The following is a 22,651-nucleotide window of genomic DNA, read 5'->3' as shown; positions in this document are numbered from 1 at the left end:
GCAAAACAAAGTATGGAGACATAAATGGATAGGGGAGTTTGCTTTAAATATTAAAAATGAATTAAATAGCATTTTTTGGTTTATAGTGCTCAGATGCAGTGAAGTTGCATATTAACAATTTGCCTACCGGGCACTTATACCCACTTTCTGCCCAGGCCAATTTTCAGCTTTCAGTGCTGTCGCACTTTGAATGACAATTGCGCGGTCATACAACACTGCACCCAGATGAAACTTTTATCATTTTTTTCACACAAAAAGAGATTTCTTTTGGTGGTATGTGCTTGTCGCTGTGTTTTATTTTTTGTGCTATTAACAAAAAAAGAGCAAACATTTTGAAATAAAAAGTTTGTTTCTATTATAAAATTTTGAAAACAGGTAATAGTTCTCCTTCACTGATGTGTGTTGATGAGGCTGCACTGATATGCAGCACTGATGGGCACTGACGACCTCCCAGAACTGACTGGCCACGGTGAAACTGTCATTCGGCTATCTGTGGTCAACAAGTGGTTTAAATACAGGGAAGGAATAAAAGGTAAAACAAAATGACACGCCTTTACAACCACTTTAACTTGCAACTGTTCTGAGTGACAGAGGTTGAGACTGGAAGGGCGACGCTCTTACTTACATTTAATAGACCATTATTTGAAGCAATCTGGCAGTGTAGGGCCTAACAAGCAACAATTAGCACAACCAACAGTCAGTGATGAAGCAAAAGTTGCAGCAAGCCCTTGATCATAATTTAGGAAAGATTTCACTCAACACCCACTATTCAGAATGACAGGTTGGCCAGTCTCCTTCCTGAGTGCTGAAGACTTACCATAGGCTTCCGTGAATATGATACAAGTAGAGGGTACTGCAGAAGCACTTGAATGCACACAACGGGCATATGTATGAAAAATGCGTAGCAATGACAATTCATATATTTAAAATTACATACTGAAAAAATACACAAATTGGTAGTGCAATGTAAGATTAAGATCAGAATAAAATAAGAAATTTTGATTTCCTTTGCTCAGCTGAAAACACCTTACTTCCAAAACTGGCATCAGAGGAGGTGTGAACATCCAACTGGTAGAACTTTAAAAATGTGTGAACAGAAGCCCAGGTGGCAGCCTTGCAAATCTAAGAAACAAATGTCTGACAATGAACAGCCCATGAAGCACTTACAGATCTAGTAGAATGTACTATAACAGGGAAGGGAGGAAACCAATCCTTCATACTAGAGGCCTTAATAACGTGTCTGATCCACCTAGCAATGTTGGAGTGAGAGGCAGGGAGATCGTGGTGGGAACCTTCAGAAGCACTGAAATAAAATTCTGAACCAATAGGAGCAGGTTGAGTTTTCAAATCCAGACTGGACCCAATTCCTCCATTCTGTTTTGCTGTAAAAGAGGTTTGAATAGAAACCTTGAAAACTTTTACCTACAGGTATGGGATAATCGCCCCTTTGATCAAAAGCTGCTGGACTGCCAAAAGCAGACCAGTCTGCCACGACAGGGAAAGAAAGAAGTTGGAGAACATGAAGCCCACAGGAGGTAGAGTGCAAAGCTACTGTTTGTAGCCCCAGGAAACAATACCATGGAGCCAAGTGCCAGAGACATTATGGAACCAGAAGGCATCCCATCAGTGTGTAGAGACCATCCCGTCTTGCGAAAGCAGGTTCCAAATTAGCTACTTAGATTGGGAAGGACAATAGAAACTCTAAGTCTAGGAGGCACAAACCTTTTTCCTCTGGGCAAAACAAAAAACTCTTCCCCCCCCCCAATCTCCTGGATGTATTCAAGGAGAGACCAAACAGATGTTCGCCTTCAGAGTTTAAATGCTCAAGGCTGACCAGTTTTAAGCCAGAGGATTCTTTGCATGTGTACAAAGAGGTTAGTTCTACATATCTTTCGTAGTGTGTTGGCCAAGCCATTCATGCGGCAGCATACTGCAGAAAGCAAAGAGAGATCAGGATTCCAGGCCATACGCTTAGTCCAGATAACAATGGTCTGACAATATTGCCAGGATGCATGATGGGGCCTGCCATGGCAAAGATAGCCTTATTAACCAGATCTTTGAACTGGGGATTATCTTCTGAGGGGTCCTTGTTATGGTAGGAAATGCTGGGACCTACCACAGGAATAGCCAACTTCCGAAGGAAATATTCCTCAATGGGATATTGTTGAGTGAAATATTTTGAAGGAGAAAAAAAATGTTCCCCAGGTGAGGCTAGACATATAGGACAGGGTCAAACAGCATGTGAAAGGTCTTAGCTGGTGTAGGGGATTTTAGGGACCCCATACTAGGTACCATAGAGCAAGCAGACTTAGGATGCTCTAATGCTAAAAAAACAAAAAAACAAAAAAAAAAAAAAACTTAGTCAGTGTAGCAATAGTCACCTTAAGTATTGGAGAGATTTTGGCAGGAAGTGTATCATCCTAATCAGATGTCTTAAAGGGTAAGGATTATTCCTCAGCAGATGCCCCCTCCTCAGGAACTGAGTCTGGCTCTAAGGCAAAAGTCAAAGACTTTGACCAGAGGGGAGGTAAAAGAGGCATGGCTATGACCGCTATAGTCTAAAGCCTTAATAATGCACTGTGACATAAAACTCCTCTCTAGATAGAAAGGATGAGTCAGGTATGGCTAAAAAACCATAGGAAGGCAGGGAGTCATAATGGGCCAACCATCAAAGCAGAGGGTACCAGAGCCCTGAACCAATGTACTACAACCCTAAGTAGAGCCAAAGGCTGAGCCTGTGTTATTTAGCCCATTTGACCCCTTTTCCTTTCCACTTATAATGCTGCATGGAAAGAGAAAGAGGCCTCCTTCAAAGCGAGGCCACACAAGCGTAGTAGTGCCTTGTTAACGCAGGTACAGTATAGCACCACAAACAAGAAGCACCTGGAGCAACAACACCACGACAGGTGTCCTCCGGAGGGATACCAAATGGTGCCAACCACTGTTAGTCCCAACCATCCTGGCCTGCAAAACAATGTGCCACAGGAAGTGTGGGGGGGGGGGGGGGAAGAAAAGTAATGGGCACCCTGGGACTGAATGTTTAAAGGGCTTCCATCCAGTAGCGAGAATTAACCACTTCCTGGCTTCACCCTTTCCACAGTGGGCATACCCCCCCAGGGGTCTTCAGAGACTGGGCCCTGAACAAGGCAGACACTGGCTCTGGACCTGTAAAGGGCCCTGTAGGTAACTGCTTTTTTTGTTTAAAAATTATAATTTGCCAGTTAGATGAAAAACATTGCACATATATCATTTACTAATCCTGGAAGGAACATTGCATTTACCTTGGATGATGACAGAGTCTGTCCTAGCAGGCCCAAACTTTAGAGTCATCTCATGCTTGTGTTTGTGTACAGCCAAATGGTCTTCATTTGTGAAACGCTGCATAAAAGAAAATATATTGGTAAACCTGAGGAAATTAACGCAGTGTATAAAAAGCCAACATTTTTAGAATGAAAACTAAAGAAATAATTTTATTTTATAAAACAAGTTTTATAAAGCAGACAAGTGTGTTACATGAAGTGGATGCAGCCACAGTCTAAAGCTGGTGGCAGGAATCTTACTGAGAATCCAGTGGGCATTGGTGGTATATTCAAGTTTGTAAAATATCATAATTTATAGATACTGCTAGTAATACAGATGAGAAACTACACATATGCAAAAACAGGCTTATCATAAAACACCAGCAATATTTCCGCTTACATCAGCATGAACTGACGTGTTCAGATGATATTGGAAAAAAAATGAACCTAGTTGGAACTGCAATAGAAACATCACCACATAATTGTGAATTGGTTCAAAAATCCATTGTCATCTCTACTGGGAAAAATTCACCAAGAACATTGCAAAAAATGTTGTAGTACACAGACCGTGTACAGTATCCAATGTAAAATATAGTATATAGGCGAGCACTAGAAATCAATATGAAGCAGCTAGCACAAAAGGTAAAGGTAACAACTCCTTATAAAAATATGGTATAAAGTGCAGTGCTAAATAAATTAATATAATGTGAAGGTCAAGTGCAACATATAAGGTGAAAATCAAAGTCCATATATAAAATAATAAATAGTGTCCGTGGGACTACAAGGCACAGCAATCACAGTGAAGGATAAACTGTGAAATGATCCAGTGAGGGAATCCACCACCTCTTCCAGATGTAAACCCACCACTGGTAACGCTACTCGTTAACAGCATGTAATATCACATCAGAGAATGGAAAACATCCAGAAGCCTCTAGCATGGACTGCTCCGCCACAGGCAAACTGAAGATGGGCCCTCTCCTAGGAAATTGCTCACCACAGGAGCCCAGAAATAGTGTATAGTGTAGTACTTTATTGCAGAAATCAGTAAAACAATCTACGTGGAATAAAGAAGGATAGGATAAAATATGAGTACCGAGATGTGGCTCCACACTTGCTGACATCACGCCGCCAGTGCTGAAGGTCAGACCGTTGGCCATCTTGGTGCTCATATTTTATCTTATCCTTTATTCCACGTGGATTGTTTTACTGATTTCTGCAATAAAGTACTACACTATATACTATTTCTGAGCTCCTGTGATGAGCTACTTTCCTAGGAGAGGGCCCATCTTCAGTTTGCCTGTGGCAGAGCAGTCCATGCTAGAGGCTTCTGGATGTTTTCCATTCTCTGATGTGATATTAAATGCTATTTACCAGTAGCTTTCAGGTGAGATTACATCCGGCAGAGGTGGTGGATTCCCTCACTGGATCATTTCACAGTTTATCCTTCACCATGATTGCTGTGTCTTGTAGTCCCAAGGACACGATTTATTGTTTTATATATGGACTTTATTGATTTTCACCTTATAGGTTGCACTTGACTGTTTCACAATATTATATATTTTTTTTAGCGCTGCACTGTATACCATACGTGTACAGTATCCGCTGACCTTCTGCTGTGTTGCCCACCCCACTCCCCCCCCCCCCTCCAATTAATCAAAACCACTTGTTGCTGTGTGAATACAGCAGCTCTAGCAGCCACTGCTATCAAAAATAGGGGGGGGGGGGGGGGGGTAGTGAAAATGCAATGCCAAGTAGGCTTGTTACTTTTGGACCTACTCGGGTTCATTCACATGCAGATCAAATGGATGAGCTTCAATCTGCAGATGATATCAGTTAATACAATCTGCCAAGTGAAAAAGGTTTTTAAAATAAAATGTTTCTCTATAATCCTTTGTCTACCAAGGTACATTTATAAATGTCCTGATATTCAGGGGGGAAATGCAAGCCTACGGCTTCTACAGAAGTCATGAGCTTGGCATGGATTTTATTTTAAAGCTGGTGGTGGTCTTTAAAGTAAAAGTGATGGCTCTATTTATGTATTTATTTATTACAGGTACTTATGTAGCGCCATCAATTCATGCAGTGCTTTACGTATACATATTGTACATTTACATCAGTCCCTAACCCTCAAGGGGCGTACAATCTAAGGTCCCTAACTTACATTCATACATACACGCACTAGGGCCAATTTAGACAGGATCCAATTAACCTACCAGCATGTCTTTGGAGTGTGGGAGGAAACCGGAGTACCCGGAGGAAACTCACACAGGCACAGGGAGAACATGCAAACTCTAGGCAGGTGGTGCCATGGTTGGGATTCAAACCAACAACCCTAGTGCTGCCAGGCGGAAGTGCTAAGCATTTAGTCATTGTGCTGCCCTGAGCACCATTTCATTCTCTGCTTTCAGAAAGTATATATTTGTTAGGGGGTTCAAATTAATTTCTAGCAAAGAAATGCAGATTTTAACATGCATGCAAAAAATACAGTAGACAAGTGGTTAATCCATAATTAGTCCATAGTTTAGCCTAATCAGCCCCTTCTCTTCTCTCTTCAACTGTTACTTTAGGGCTCTTTCACACAGGAGTTGAATACTACAACAGCCTTACCGTGCATTAAGGCATCCATGGTGTTATTGAGTGTTTTGGTTGCGTTTCACAGTCGATTATAATTGGTCAGCACTGTTACATGGGAGGGGGTTTAAGGAGGGGGTCCGGTGTCACCTTTACAGATTTTCTGCAAAAGGTGAATTAACCCTTTAAGAAGATGATTAAACATGCAGTGTACTTTCCACACAAATATGTAAATGCCAGGAGGTACTGCTGCCAAGTGTGGACATGAATGTCTGTGCCCAGCAACCAGCTATCCTGGGAAGTATTCACAAAATGACACTGTGACTAATCACCCTACACTGTGCAAATATCTGTGATATCCACTCAACTTGTTCCAAAGCGATTTAGCCAAGCCACAATTTATGTTGTACCTCTGCATATAACACTCTGCTTGAAAGTGAACTTTTTTTTCTACCCGCTTGTATACTTATTTTCATCTCCTTCAAGAATGGAAAAGTACTGCAAGTAAAATACACTATGTAGGCAAAAGAATGTCTACAGCACCCCAATCCCTCAATTGTAAAAAGAACACATGAAATAAATACAATTATTTTGCACTGAAAGGCTGTTCTGTATGACAGAGCTGTGTAAATCTCAAAACTGGTGGGCAGAAATACAAATAAGCTCATACAGAAGCCTTTCAATTGACTGATTCGCGGTTTGTCTTGAGCTCAGCTTTAAAATTCAGGTAGAGTGAGAAAAATCAACCCTCCCCCCCCCCATCCATGCGATACAGCGTGGATGAGGGAATCTCCCTACCAGATAATGTATTCAGGCAATCGTGACAGCTCCTGTCTCAATACCCAGTTATTGCGTTTAACTGAAGGCAGTCACTGTTTGGCTAACAAATTTCCACCCAACTTCCTCAATTTTGAAATGAACGTTTGTGGTGCCAATAGGGCCACAGACCGATTGAATGCAGGCCAATTTAGTAATAAGATGAAATTGAAATTTGAGTCATGTATGGGCAACTTAAATATGGACATCTGAACAGTCCCTTACAATTACTGGTTTCAAATAAGTAGGGAAAAGGTTCATTTTTTTTCTTTCCTTAACAGCAGTCTGTCTCCTGGGGGAAGCTTTATGGTTTAATGATAGATGGTCACAGCAGCAGGAAGTGATGGGAAATCTTCCCAATGGGCACAGACAGCAATAAAAACACCTTTTGCTTTAAGAGTAGGGAAAGGTTACATCTTCTCTCAGTGTTTTATTGCTTTCTGTGTCTTCTTGTTTTGCTGACCACCACAAACCCATTTTTTTGTCCTGGTATTTAAAAAAAAAAAAAAAAAAAAAAAGAAAAAAAAGGACACATATGTGTTTTCCCTGTGCACGTATCCACTAAAAAACCGCACAGATAAGATCCTGGCACCTTTTCAGAAAACGCAACCTCAGGGAAATTGCATAGAGCAGTGTGGTATCCAGTACAGAAAACTGCACTGAAGTTTCTAGTGTGTGGGGGTGTCTCTAAGATTGACGGTACCCCCACGCATCTCCTGAGCAACAGCACATTTCTCACTGCGGGTGGTTGAAGCTGCGGTTAACAGGTGTGGTCCTGTAGCGGCAACTACCTGAACAAGTGTGAACCTTCGTTACGACTCTTTTAAAAAACTACAAAAAACTAAATGCGTGGAGCTGGAATTTGAAGCTGAACATCTCCCCCTCTTTTGCATGGATCCTCTGCGCCTTGAATGACCTAACAATTTGTTTTTCATAAATGTTTGTTAATTAATGTTCTGAATTATCCACACAAGATCCATAACCTTTTTAAGGTCAACATCCTACAAACGTATTCTTGCTTGCACGATGCATTTTGTTATACTTCTGCAGAGAACATAGTAATTGAAATAGTAAATATGCAGACAGCAAGGACCAGAATAAGGGGAGTTCTGCAAACAGCTGAGAGCTGCATTCCAACAGGAAAAGTGTATAAAGGGCAACCCCCCACCCCCCTCATGTCCCATGCTTTTTGTGCCAAAACAACCCTAGGAAAATCAGGCCCCTGGAAGCTGTGTCCGGGCCTGGCACGCACAACCTGCGGAAACATGAGAGCGATGGGATTACTGCACACATACAGTCACACAGCCATGCTCCTCCACTTCCTCTGGGCTGAAGGAGTATGTGTGTTGAGATTGCAAAGGAGGGGAGGTGGACGAGACACAGGGAGAGATCCATCCTTGTTCAGGCTGCAGGAATTGTGAATGAGGAAATGAAAACTACAAGGATTAGATACACATGTAGCCACACACGGATTATAAACTAGACATGGGTCCGATCCAAGAATAGGCATTGACATTTATATGGCTGCAGGAGTAATTTAATGAATGGGAAACGCTGAGCTGGTGTAAAATGTACTAATCCAGGTGTGGCCTTCTTTAGCACAGCTACCTATAAAAAGGTGGCAAGACTCTTTAAACAGTTTTATTAGTCCTGACTTGGGTCACTTTACTGAACTGATAAAGTTGCAGAAACAAACCAATATTAATTTTATATATAGTTTCTAAAACATACTTGAACTTAAATCAAAACACAAAAGAATACGAGGGGAAAAAAAGCACATGAAGACGTGGTGCATAGTGAAAGTGGCTGTACAGCTCCACTTCTATATAAAATAAAAATGGCACTTAGCCTAGCACCAAAGCTACAAGGTCTACGTTTTCAACTGCACTATTACTCTGTTGTGATCAGTTGCAAACGATGAAACCACTAATAATATCTGCCAAATCGGATGTTCAAATAAGAAAACATACAACCATTCATAATTAAAAAGAAAAAAAAAAAAAAGTTACATTAAAGGGCAACACCAAATCAGTAAGACTGTTTCATATTGCAAAATATTTCTACAGTTGGGTCCATATATTTTTGGACATAGGAACAATTTTAGTTTTTTTCAGGTATTTACCAAAACATATTCAGGCTATAGTTATATAATGGATATTGGCTGAAAGTGCACTCTCAGGTTTAATCTGAGGGCATGTGCATCTAAATTGAGGGAAGGGTTTAGGTGTTACAGGTCTTAAAAGAGTTGCCATCCCCCTTCCCCAAGGGACCTAAAGTAATTGGACAATTGAATCAAAACCTGTTTCATGGCCAGGTGTGGGCCACTCCATTATTTCTTCATCTATTATTATTATACAGGATTTATATAGCACCAACAGTTTGCTCAGCGCATTACAATATAACGGGAGACAATACAGCAACAATACAGTTCAATACAAGAGGGATAGGAGGGCCCTGCTCCTTGGAGCTTACAATCTAGGATTAAGCAGGTAAAAGGTCTGGAGTTGATTCTAAGTGTGGTATTTGCATTTGGAATCTATTGATGTGAACCCACATCATGCAATCAAAGGAGCTGTCCATGCAAGTGAAACAGGCCATTGTAAGGCTTCAAAAACTGCCATCAGAGAGATAGCAGCAACATTAGGAGTGGCCAAATCAACAGTTTGGTACATTCTGATAAAAAAAAAAAAAAAGAACGCACTGGTGAGCTCAGCAATATAAAAAGGCATGGATGTCCACGGAAGACAACAGTGGTGGATGATCGCAGGATCCTCTCTATGGTAAAGAAATACCCATTCACAACATCCAGACAAGTGAAAAGCCAGACCAGTTCTGGAAAAGCATTCTTTGGACGGATGAAACTAAGATTAATCTGTACTAGAATGATGGAAATAAAAGTGTGGAGAAGGCTTGGAACAGCTCATGATCCAAAGCACACAACGTCATCTGTAAAACATGGTGGAGGCAGTGTGATGGTATGGGCATGCATGGCTTCCAGTGGCACTGGGTCATTGGTGTTTATTGATGATGTGACAGAAGACGGAAGCAGCCAGATGAATTCTGCAGTGTTTAGAGATATCCTGTGAGCCCAGATTCAGCCAAATGCAGCAAAGTTGGTTGGACAACACTTCACATTACAGATGGACAATGACCCAAAACACATTGCAAAAGCAACCCAGGAGATTTTGAAGGAAAAGAAGTGGAATATTCTGCAATAGCCGAGTCAATAACCTGATCTCAACCCAACTGAGCATGTATTTCACTTGCTGAAAACAAAACTAAAGGCAGAAAGACCCACAAACAAAGAACAACTGAAGACAGCTGCAGTTAAGAGTCAGGCAAAGCATCAGAAAGGAGGAAACCCAGTATTTGGTAATGTCCATGGGTTCCAGACTACAGGCAGTCATTGCTAGTAAAGGATTCTCAACATATTAAAAATGAACATTTTATTTATGATTATATTCATTTGTCCACTTACATTTGAGCCCCTGAAAATGGAGGGACTGTGTATAAAAATGGTTGCAGTTCCTAAAATTTGTACTTGATATTTATGTTCAACCCCATGAATTAAAGCTGAAAGTCTGCACTTCGAATTATTATTATTATACAGGATCTATATAGCGCCAACAGTTTGCGCAGCGTTTTACAAAATGAAGGTAGACATTACAATTACAATACAATTTGGTACAAGAAGAATCAGAGGGCCCTGCTCGTTAGAGCTTACAATCTAGGAGGATTCCAATTCATTTGGATTGTTTTGTTTTAATTTATTCTGGTGGCATACAGAGCCAAAAGTATGAAAATTGTGCCTGTGTCCAAATATATATGGAACGAACTATATACAGTGCTCAGCATAAATTAATACACCCCAACAGATTTGTCAGAAAACCTTTACTTTTTTTTCAGAATCAATATTTTCTATGGGACACTATACTACAAAATACTCCCACAAATGCAGGCCATTGATTGCAAACAAGATTTGTTAATTTGCACACACAAGAAAGTATTTTTCTTAACTAATTAATTCAAGACCATGTTGCAAAAATGAATACACCCCAATGAAAGTCTTTGGAGCAAAGCTAAATTTTAGACGTCAAAATCCTAATTAACAAGAATTCAACTACAGGTGAATAATTATTCATTAAACAGGTGTCCAGCAGACAGTTGATTATAAAAGGGCATTACTTAAAGAAAACCCCTTCCCATTTCATGCTGTCAGCAATGGTACCACAGAGAGCTTCCAAAGCATCAGAGGGATCTCATTGTTAAAACATACAGTCAGGTCCATACATATTGGGACATTGACACAATTCTAACATTTTTGGCTCTATACACCACTACAATGGATTTGAAATGAAACGAACAAGATGTGCTTTAACTGCAGACTGTCAGCTTTAATTTGAGGGTATTTACATCCAAATCAGGTGAATGGTGTAAGAATTACAATAGTTTACATATGTGCCTCCCACTTGTTAAGGGACCAAAAGTAATGGGACAAATGGCTTCTCAGCTGTTCCATGGCCAGGTGTGTGTTATTCCCTCATTATCCCAATTACAATGTGCAGATAAAAGGTCCAGAGTTCATTTCAAGTGTGATATTTGCATTTGGAATCTGTTGCTGTCAACTCTCAAGATGAGATCCAAAGAGCTGTCACTATCCGTGAAGCAAGCCATCATTAGGCTGAAAAAACAAAACAAACCCATCAGAGAGATAGCAAAAACATTAGGCGTGGCCAAAACAACTGTTTGGAACATTCTTAAAAAGAAGGAACGCACCGGTGAGCTCAGCAACACCAAAAGACCCGGAAGACCACGGAAAACAACTGTGGTGGATGACTGAAGAATTCTTTCCCTGGTGAAGAAAACACCCTTCACAACAGTTGGCCAGATCAAGAACACTCTCCAGGAGGTAGGTGTATGTGTGTCAAAGTCAACAATCAAGAGAAGACTTCACCAGAGTGAATACAGAGGGTTCACCACAAGATATAAACCATTGGTGAGCCTCAAAAACAGGAAGGCCAGATTAGAGTTTGCCAAACCACATCTAAAAAAGCCTTCATAGCTCTGGAACAACATCCTATGGACAGATGAGACCAAGATCAACTTGTACCAGAGTGATGGGAAGAGAAGAGTATGGAGAAGGAAAGGAACTGCTCATGATCCTAAGCATACCACCTCATCGGAGAAGCATGGTGGTGGTAGTGTCATGGCGTGGGCATGTATGGCTGCCAATGGAACTGGTTCTCTTGTATTTATTGATGATGTGACTGCTGACAAAAGCAGCCGGATGAATTCTGAAGTGTTTCGGGCAATATTATCTGCTCATATTCAGCCAAATGCTTCAGAACTCATTGGACGCCACTTCACAGTGCAGATGGACAATGACCCAAAGCATACTGCAAAAGCAACCAAAGAGTTTTTTAAGGGAAAGAAGTGGAATGTTATGCAATGGCCAAGTCAATCACCTGACCTGAATCCGATTGAGCATGCATTTCACTTGCTGAAGACAAAACTGAAGGGAAAATGCCCCAAGAACAAGCAGGAACTGAAGACAGTTGCAGTAGACGCCTGGCAGAGCATCACCAGGGATGAAACCCAGCGTCTGGTGATGTCTATGCGTTCCAGACTTCAGGCTGCAATTAACTGCAAAGGATTTGCAACCAAGTATTAAAAAGTGAAAGTTTGATTTATGATTATTATTCTGTCCCATTACTTTTGGTCCCTTAACAAGTGGGAGGCACATATGCAAACTGTTGTAATTCCTACACCGTTCACCTGATTTGGGTGTAAATACCCTCAAATTAAAGCTGACAGTCTGCAGTTAAAGCACATCTTGTTTGTTTCATTTCAAATCCATTGTGGTGATGTATAGAGCCAAAAATGTTAGAATTGTGTCGATGTCCCAATATTTATGGACCTGACTGTATCAGTCAGGAGAAGGGTACAAAAGAATTTCCAAGGCATTAGATTGACCAGCCATTCTGAACCAGGAAGCCCTGAGGTTTCTTAAAGTGTGCCTTGGCAATAAGTCTAGCGGGTGGAAGAAGCCTGCCTTTTAGTTAAAGTCACAGGTTTTCATTGTGCACCATTACCACCTACTAGCTGCCGGCATCCTGAGAACCATTGGCATCATCAGTTGATAAGGAAAATGTCAGCTGCCTGCACAGCATCCTAGTTTGACCATCCCTTGCCCCTCTCCATCAGTGCTGGGGTCACATTAGCTCAGTGATGTATAAAAACTGAGGGAGAAGAGAAACAGTGGAATACTACTACTACCAGTGTAAAAAAGTGTATTTGCTTTGGAAGAATAAGTCACCTCTATTGTTGGGTGTCCTACATGTGTGGATGTTACTGTGTTGTATAAAACGATTAGAATAGTTTTACATTTTAGAATGGTGTGCCTCAAAACTGTCCATAATTTCAAAGTGTGCCTGTACTGAAAAAAAAAGTTGAGAAATATTGAGATACACCATGGAACACAGTGAACACCGTCATCATCAAGTGGAGAAAATATGGTGCAACAGTGACATTACCAAGAACTGGATGTCCCTCCAAAATTGATGAAAAGGCAAGAAGAAAACTGGTCTGGGAGGCTGCCAAAAGGCCTACAGCAACATTAAAGGAGCTGCAGGAATATCTGGCAAGTACTGGCTGTGTGGTACGTGCCACAACAATTCCCCGTCTCCTGTATTCTTCTTATGTCTGGCCTATGGGGCAGAGAGCAAGACAGAAGCCTTTTCTTACAAATAAAAACATCCAAGCCTGGTTAAATTTAGCAAAAACACATCTGAAGTCTCCCATGTGGGAAAATGTGCTATGGTTTCATGAAACCAAGGTTGAACTTTGGCCAAAAGATATGTTTGCTGTAAAAACAACATTGCACATCACCAAAAGAACACCATACCCACAGTGAAGCATGGTGGTGGCAGCATCATGCTTTGGGGCTGTTTTTCTTCAGCTGGAACTGGGGCCTTAGTCAAGGTAGAGGGAATAATGAACAGTTCCAAATAATAGTCAATATTAGCACAAAACTTTCAGGCTTCTGCTAGACAGCTGAACATGAAGAGGAAATTCATCTTTCAGCATGACAACGACCCAAAGCATACATCTAAATCAACAAAGGAATGGCTTCACCAGAACAAGATTCAAGTTTTGGAATGGCCCAGCCAGAGCCCAAACCTGAATTGAAAATCTGTGGGGTGATCTGAAGACGGCTGTGCATAGGAGATGCCCTCGCAATCTGACAAATTTGGAATGTTTTTGCAAGGAAGAGTAGGCAAACATTGCCAAGTCAAGATGTGCCATGCTGACAGACTCATATCCAAAAAGACTGACTGCTGTTAAAAAAAAAAAATGAATAAAAAAGGTGCTTCAACAAAGAATTTAAGGATGTGCACACTTATGCAACCATATTATTTTAGTTTTTTTATTTTTACTTCCCTCCACCTAAAAGATTTTGGTTTGTTGTTCAACTGAGTTGTAAAGTTTATAGGTTATATTAAAGGTGGAAAAATCTCTGAAATGATTTATCTTTGTCTCATTTTTTTACATCACAGAAACCTGATATTTTAACAGGAGTGTGTAGACTTGTTATATCCACTATTAAAAAAACAAACCAAAAGACAAACCACCAACTAACCACAAAAAGGTGCCAAATCTTTATAGGTATTCAAAAATCTTAAAACCTTAAAGAGTGCATAAAAATATTATATGTGAATATTTGTAATAGAAAGGGGTCAATGTAAAATTCAGGGTATTTACTAAAATACTAAAAATTTCAAACAAAATAACAGTGCTAACCTAATAAACTAGTGCAAACAATGCACTCCATAAGAAAAAAATATATAACCAGAAAAACAGATACCACCAAACACGTTTACAGCATACCAAACATGAAAAGATAGCCCAATTATAGGCTTCCAAAGCGTAAAGTGAGAAAATTTAATTTTAAAAGTGCACTTTCCAGTGTGTCATCCAATCCAAACACCATGTGGCAAGCAAAATTTACCAGATAGCATTGATCTTTCTATTATAGAAGGTGAAATGCATAACAAGCTCTTTAAACTATCCATCAAGTTTCATCAAATCTTCACCTTCCATCTCCTGGAACAGGACAGAGTCAATGCACCATGGGTCAAAAATGGACAAGCACACAGAAATAAATCTAGTAGTTTAAGCATGTTTTATTAAATGCAAAATAAAAATAAAAAATAAACATGCTGATATTTGACAAATGCATAAAAGCACTATTCAAAAGCAAGCCAATATTATTTACTTGTCCTTGAGCCTCACTGGCACTGGTAGAACACAAGATGATGCCAGAACAGCATGCAGGCTCACATTCAGACTCAGAACTCAATAGCAGCCAAAAACTGGAAGGGTTGTATCACACTGGTCACGTCCTACGTGTTCCATCATGTGACTTTGTCCAGATCCAGTTGTTTGAATTTTTGAGGTATATACACAGAGTAGGATACACATACTGTGTGTTCATAATAGCCTGGACTAAGAAGTGGGTTGAATGACCCATTTACGAGTAAAGCGGTAGCATTACAGATATCCAGTGTAAATTAATGAAATTTTGTACAATGTCACCCAACTCAGTGCACTAGTGAGCTCTATGCAGAGATTTCTCATGATAGTCAAAACACACAATGTAAAAATGGAATGAACTTGGAATTTAAAACAAAGTAATGAGGTAGCACTGAGATACATGAGATCTTGCAATTACTAATCCCATGGATCTTACATATACAATATGCATTATGCTTATATGGGAATGAATAATTAGTTGCATGTGAGACCATAAACATTCCACTGTGCACTTGAAAAGTATTTTTCTGTTATTGCATAACTGCACAAGTGCCCATTCTGAAGGTTAAAGTTCCCAGAAGGTACACAGATGTCCATTTAATATACTAGGCAGATGCCAATGTCGGATGGAACTGGGTTGTATTGTTGATGTAAGCAAAAAACTACAGCAGGATGCCGATAAATACAAGGTTTCTTTCCAGCTAGGCAGCTACACGTCTAAAATATTGTAAAGCATTACTTCTATTTCCAAATTTACAATCAAAAACGAAGCAGGAATGGGTGAAATGAATTTTAGATTTTACCTGGCATTCTTTTTTTTAAAGAACTGCTGTCATTAAATGCACTTTTTTAATACTATGAAAGATAGACTTATACTGACCTACCCTCAACATAATACTAGTAGCTCATAACTGATCCACAATCTGTGGGGCACTTTGATGTTTCTTCATTCCCATTTATTGGTTCCATTCATTTTGAAACGAGTACACCAAGGAACAAAAAGCATATGCTCACCTTTCCACATAGCAAAAAATATAATACACTTTAAAAGTGAACCAGAACTCAAAATTGTGCTTGAACAGTACCCTTTCCTTTTGTTTGGATTTCCTCCTGAAAATCAGCAGTGCGCTTCCCAGTATGCGAAGGTGCATAGAGCGCCATAGCTGTATTATTACAGTGTGAGATTGAAGGCCTCTACCAAGATGGCCTCTCCACACAGAGACACAGTGTAGAACAAAGTATGGTAGGTCAGTAATGGAGAAGATCAGCTGCAAGGAGGTCACAGGCAACACTTGAAAGTCCTTTACCCCCTGCCTGCCTTCTTTTCAGTACAGTTTTAAAAGTTTAGTTCTGCTTTACTAACATAAGTCCTTTTCTGCAGTAAACTGTAAAGGCAAATTCCATTCATATGGCAGCGCAAATAAAAAAAAACAAAAACATACACTGGAATTCAAATATATCATGCACTCCCTTACACTGACTCTGCTAAAAACTAAAGGCTTGTGCATACTTTACAAAAGGTAAGTCATGCTTTTATGCAAAATTTAGTAATGTTGGTGTTCCTATGTGTTCATAATTTAAAAAGACATTTAAGAATTAGGTATACTGTAGTTCAACATAAATTTAAGATATCTTACAGAAGAATTCCAGACACTGGCATGTTATACATTATCAATTTTGGACCACCGCAGCCATGTATATACCATACCTGGCTGATACCCCTGGTAGCTGGAAACCACTGAAGCAGACACTGCTACTCCAGTGATCACCACTTGTTTCTGGATGACATGCTAAACAGCCAGGCTGAAGCATTGTGAATACAGTAGGTTGCCCACTCAGCATGGGTGCCATTTAGAGAACACTTTGCATTTTCTGAATGAAGGCAAAAGCGCTCTTTGATTGGATATGTAGAAGCAGGGCGGTGACACCATGCTCTTCATCTTGTCCAATTTAGAAAATGCAGAGCATTCTTTGAATGGTGCCTGTGCCAAGCAGCCAACCTCCTGGGTTCCAAAAACAGGAGAGCAGCAGGTTCCAGAAGCAAGTGGAGAACAGTGAAGTAGCAGTATTTACCGCAGTGATTTCCAGCCTCCAGTGCCATTGGCTAGGTATGGTAAATACACAGCTATATTGGACTATTTATATGTGTTAGAATTTATTGAGCGCTTGAGCATAATTGCACCTTTTGAATGTTTTGATTTTTCATTCATGAATTTTTTGAGACGTTATAATTATTGAATGATACATGAATTGGTGCTGCACTTGATATTCAAATAGAGTTCACATATTGTGTAAGCACTGCTCATTTTCTTGTTGATATGGAAGCCAAAGAACATGCTCTTACTAGAGAGAGGTTGTCTATCATCTAAGGACACTAGCAAAAAAAACTGAGGATTGATAGGTGCGGGAGGAGTAAATTGGGCTGTCCTAACAGCTTTGTTTACCAGTGTCCTACCTGAAGGTGGCAGAATATAACCCATGTCCAAGACAGAAAGGATCCTATGTCCTGTATTGTAGGCTTAAAAGTTAAGGCATGCATGTTAGCAGCAACCTATCCAGAAGCTGCAATAATATGATGCAGCAAGGAGAAGGGATTTCTCCATCTGAAAAACCAAAAGTAGTCTTCAGTTCCTCAGTGAAATCAGAATTATAAACCAAAAGCGTTCTCTCAGGAGAGAGACTGAGGAGTGCTGAGAGTGGAAGGGGCTAATTGGACTGTACCAGTGTCCTACCTGAAGGTGGCAGCATATAACCCATGGTCAGGACTTAAAAGGAGCCTGTGGCCTGTACTGTGCGTTTAATTGAAGCATACTTGTGATTTTTTTGATCTATACTCAGTAGTGATGTTATCAACTGGGGTGGGGTCAAACACATATTGTCCAAATACAAGGTATGTATATTCTTCCTTAACTCTTGGTATCCTTTGTATAATTCTGTGAAGTAATTATCACAAAATAACTCCTGCACTTTTCCTTTGTGCAAGAGTTTTCCCTAGTAATGACTGTTACTGGTTGCTGTCTTTTGACCAGTAGATTTCTAATGGCAGCCTGCAGTGGGAGGACTTGATGTGGATTGTTTGGTCTTTCCTGGGACATTTAGTTTTGAATGGAATAGTGAGGTGTTTGAACCTCATCCTCTCTGTCCCAGTGACACTGTCCTTCAGAACTGGTATCAACAAAAAAGGGATAGAAATATTCTCACAAGGAAATTTATAACACTGACAAACGTCTCCGAAAACTATCCATGCTTTAAAAGAAAGTCAAAACTTCAGATAAACTTTAATAAAAGCCTACCTTCCACATTCAGCATTCTGTCAGTTTGAGTGAGAATTTTTGTGCTACCTGTTGATTACGGATTGTGGTCATTATGGAATAACCAAGCATATGTATTCAAAGCCCTTCTGGCTGCCTTTCCAGGCTATGTACATCTGATCCCTTTCCAACACTGAGAGGTCTTAAACTCCAAGCCTGCTCTTTACCTGAGGCGCTAAGAAGAGTAGTGGTGCCTCTAGGTCATAACTTGTCTATGACTCATATTTCCTGAACAAGCAGAGTAGCTACACAGATTCACTTACAGCCAGAGGCACAAATCAGGTACTAATGCCATCAGTAATTATGAATCATCCAATTCCCAGACCAATCCACAGCATAGCAGTGACTCAGCAGAGTCAGCAAATAACCCATTGAGTGCCAGCAAGAATATTGGGAAAATTAAAAACTGGAGTAAATATTTTTTGAAGTTCAAAACAATTGATATTTATTTTTTCCTGTTCAAATAATTTTATTGATAGATAACATTGAGGGTACAAAGAGTACTCAAGAACATTTAGAGTTATCAGTTGCCTCTGTGCAGGGAAAAAGATCATAAAATAAACTAGTTTATACGATAAACTAAATGCTCACCAAAATTAGAGCAAAACCAGGATTCTATCAATCTAAGTTGTGAAAGCGCATGAATAGCAATATAAATCGGAGTTTATTGTAACTATTAAAATGGTTACTGAATGCCCCTCCCCAGCCATAGCTCAGGGATAATAACTATGGGGCAAATGGCACCCATGGAAATCCCTAGAGGGTAAGAAAGAGTGGGGGTTGGGTTTCTTGGACAGTCGTGTCATTCTAATTGATATCTATAACTGTAGTTGTATGAGGGCTCAGGTGCAGGGCTCCAAAAGAGTGTTATCAAATTTGGGGGGCGGAGTTTGCCAATCCAAGGCTGCCAGACTTTCAAGTGATATTTTTTTTTATCTCATAACCAAGTTGACAAAAAGTACACTAATATTTCTAGTGACAGCTATTGTAAACATTGATGTTCAGTCTTTCAACTGAAATGCCAGTACCAGATTCAGTCACTGGTAGTGTACAAATTTAAGTTTTTGTGTTTTTTTCCCTGAGCAGAGATATCCTGTATGTAAATGGAAATCAACGAAAAGCTAAATTAAAAAGACCAGACTGCAGCGCATGCACACACATGCAAAAAAACACTCGGTGGCATCTGCTGATGTCATAGGTTCAAGGAGCTCTCACTTCTTGGAGACCCAGGAGCATTCTTGTGTTGAATGTGGGAATACAGGGATGACCAACATCCTTTGACACTCCCTGGCTACAAATAAACTGGAAGCCACAGGCTGAGCTGAGACCTGTAGGTTCATTTGTGCATGGTGTCTTGTGCATGACTCAAACCTGTGGATAGCTTTGCAGAATGTAGCAGGAAGAGAGGGCTGCATTACGTAGAATGGCGGGATCACAAGGATTTTTTGCAATTTGTAAACTTAAGTAAACAGGCTGCGCAGTTTAACACACTAAGTTACATAGGTTGAAAAAAGAAGCACAAGTCCATCTAGCTCGGGTGTCGGCAACCCGCGGCTCCAGAGCCGCATGCGGCTCTTTTTCACCTTTGCTGCGGCTCCGGAGCACACTGCCCACCAGGTGACAGGCAATAGGGTTGCCGTAGCTCAGTGGTCGGCAAGCCGCGGCTCTTTTAACCTCCCTGGCGGTTTTCCCGAGTGTAGCTCGTGGTAGAATTTCTATACCACGAGCTACACTCAGGCTTACCATGCGGCGCTGCTCTGGGGGTCCCTGCAGCACTTACCTTGTCCTTCGTTCCCGCGATGTGTCCCCTGCAGCGTCCCCGGCCATCTCCTCCGGCCGATGCCGGCATCCGGCTTCTGTGTTCCGGTCCCCGTGACGTCGGGACGTACGGGCGCCGCCGGCGGCGGGAAATTTAAAAAATTTAAAAAATGTCTTTTTTTTTTTTTCAATTTTCAATAGTAAAACATTGCTGTTTCATCCCATTTCACATACATATTGTCCCTAGTGCTTTGTCCTGTGCCCTGCCTGCATTTTGTCTGTTCTTTCTGCCTGGGAACTTAGAAAAGTCCATGGCGTCCAAAAAGCGTCCCTTTAGGTCAAAAGCGGTTTTAGACCGGCTAGAGAACAGCGATAGTAAATCAGAACCACTTGCAGAATTGAGTGATAATGATTTGTGGGGAAATTTTCCTAAAAATTACAGCCTACAATAAAAAACTATTTCCATGCGAAAAAATGGTACCGCTTTCAGCACAAAAAATCGGAAGGAATCATACCGCCAGGGAGGTTAATGCAGCTCTTCTGTGTGCCGGGCGCCCGCTCCCCTCCCTCCTCTCGGGCGGCCGCCCCAAAAGTCAGGACTCTGCAGCTAGCCTAGCAATGGGCAAACTACGGCCCGGCGGACCTTATAATCCGGCCCGCAGAGCGTGGCAAACATTGGCTGTCAGGATGTAGGCGGGGCAGCGTGACGAACTCCTCTCCTCTCACAGTCCGCCCTGAAGACCAGAACTGCGCGGGAACACGGCGAGAGGAACGCGCGGAGTACAGGTAAGTGAATTGACACAATATGGGGATGAATTACTATAGGGGGGATGAATTACTATAGGGGGGATGAATTACTATAGGGGGGATGAATTACTATATGGGGGATGTATTTTCAGTTTTAAAAATGTGGCTCTCAAAATAAATTTTAATCGTGGTTTTGGCGAGATTTGGCTCAGTTGAAAAGGTTGCCCACCACTGACCTAAGGCTATGATTGTGATTATGACGATACACTGTGGCCCTAATTAACCCTTTGCTTACTGGGCCCTTAAACCCCCTTCATGACCAGAGCGCTTTTTGCAATATATGCAGTGTCGGATTTGTTTTAAATGTTGCAATGGTTTTGCGGCTCCCAGTCTTTTTTTCCCTCTCGGAAACGGGTCCAAGTGGCTCTTTATGTCTTAAAGGTTGCAGACCCCTGATCTAGCTCAACCAACAGAGTGCAATAAAGTGCCATTCCAGTCATAACCTAGCTAGTGCTAAACCTACTCCCAAACCCATTCTAAGCCTAAATCTATCTAACCCTGTAAAGAAAAGATTGATATACTTAACAATTCTGAAGCTGCTCTGGTCCGGTCTCCAGCGGCGGTATCAGTATACAGAAAAAAAGCTGACAACAGCTGGGAAATGCCTAGGAGATGACACACCCATAGAGTTACTATAGGGCATCTGTTGTCGGCTGGCACTCAAGCACACAGAAGCTACCGCTGAGCTCAGCCTGGGACGGGACCAGAGCGGCTTCAGAATTGGTATGTATAGCGAACTTTTCTTTACAGGGTTAGATAGAATAGGCTTAGAATGGGGATAGGAGCAGGTTTAGCATTAGCTAAAGTGTTACTAAACCCACAGAAGTAAAATCAGTCCTTTTATGCAGTAAGGCATGCTTGTTATTCTCGCTACGGAACCTAAGGGCTTAATCCTCCGCATTGTGTAAAAAGGATGGTTTATTCTGTCTTCTCTGATCCTCCCCTTCTCTCCAATCCATCTGCTGATAGAACAGAACCTTTTGGGAAAGCTGCTCAGTTTGGTGTGCATTGCTAGAGAGGTTTATTTTATTTTTTTCTTGGGAAACTGCATGTGATCGATGCAGGGCCAATCAGCGCTGTCCAGATAGAGGGTCAATGGTTATGCAGCCTCATAGGGCAATCAGGGGGAAATGAAAACTCTTTCTAAAATGATTAATCAGTGCTCTGTTGGACACTAACAAAATTCCCAAGACTGCTGATGAGAAAAGGCAGTTTATATTTACTATAATAATTGCATTTCCATGTTCTGTGTACTGTGGGAGACCAAATATATTGAATGCAGGGTCCTGGGTATAATGACACTAAGGTATGACTGGAACCAAAGAATAACAAAAAATGGATCCTGACCCATATGTACAGTATCTCTCAGAAGTGAGTACACTCTCACATTTTTGTAAATATTTTATTATATATTTTCAATACACAGCCATTAATGTCTAAACCACTGGCAACAAAAGTGAGTACACCCCTAAGTGAAAATGTCCAAATTGGGCCCAATTAGCTATTTTTCCCTCCCTGCTGTCATGTGACTCGTTAGTGTCACAAGGTCTCAGGTGTGAATGGGGAGCAGGTGTGAAATTTCGTGTTCTCGCTTCACTCTCTCATACTGGTCACTGGAAGTTCAACATGGCACCTCATGGCAAAGAACTCTCTGAGGATCTGAAAAAAAGAATTGTTGCTCTACATAAAGATGGCCTAGGCTATAAGAAGATTTCCAAGACCCTGAAACTTAGCTGCAGCACAGTGGCCAAGACCAAACAGGGGTTTAACAGGACA

At 40.9% G+C, this 22,651-nt stretch overlaps 1 protein-coding gene across 1 annotated transcript in view; it reads right to left on the bottom strand.

The window, feature by feature from the left end:
- The window catches only part of LOC149450807 (cyclic AMP-dependent transcription factor ATF-7-like), a 151,561-nt gene that overhangs the window by 25,889 nt on the left and 103,021 nt on the right, over positions 1-22,651 (bottom strand). Inside the window, exon 4 of the mRNA XM_089691435.1 lies at positions 3,282-3,378. Within this exon, the coding sequence (XP_089547561.1) occupies positions 3,282-3,378 (97 nt within the window). The remainder of the gene's footprint in view (positions 1-3,281; positions 3,379-22,651) is intronic.

This window comes from Staurois parvus, unplaced genomic scaffold (genome assembly GCF_062004578.1).
Source record: "Staurois parvus isolate SC_StPar_1 unplaced genomic scaffold, SC_StPar_1.0 ptg000562l, whole genome shotgun sequence".
Lineage (NCBI taxonomy): Eukaryota > Metazoa > Chordata > Amphibia > Anura > Ranidae > Staurois > Staurois parvus.
Note: the sequence above shows the minus strand (reverse complement) of the source record. Positions and strands in the feature narration are given on the sequence as shown.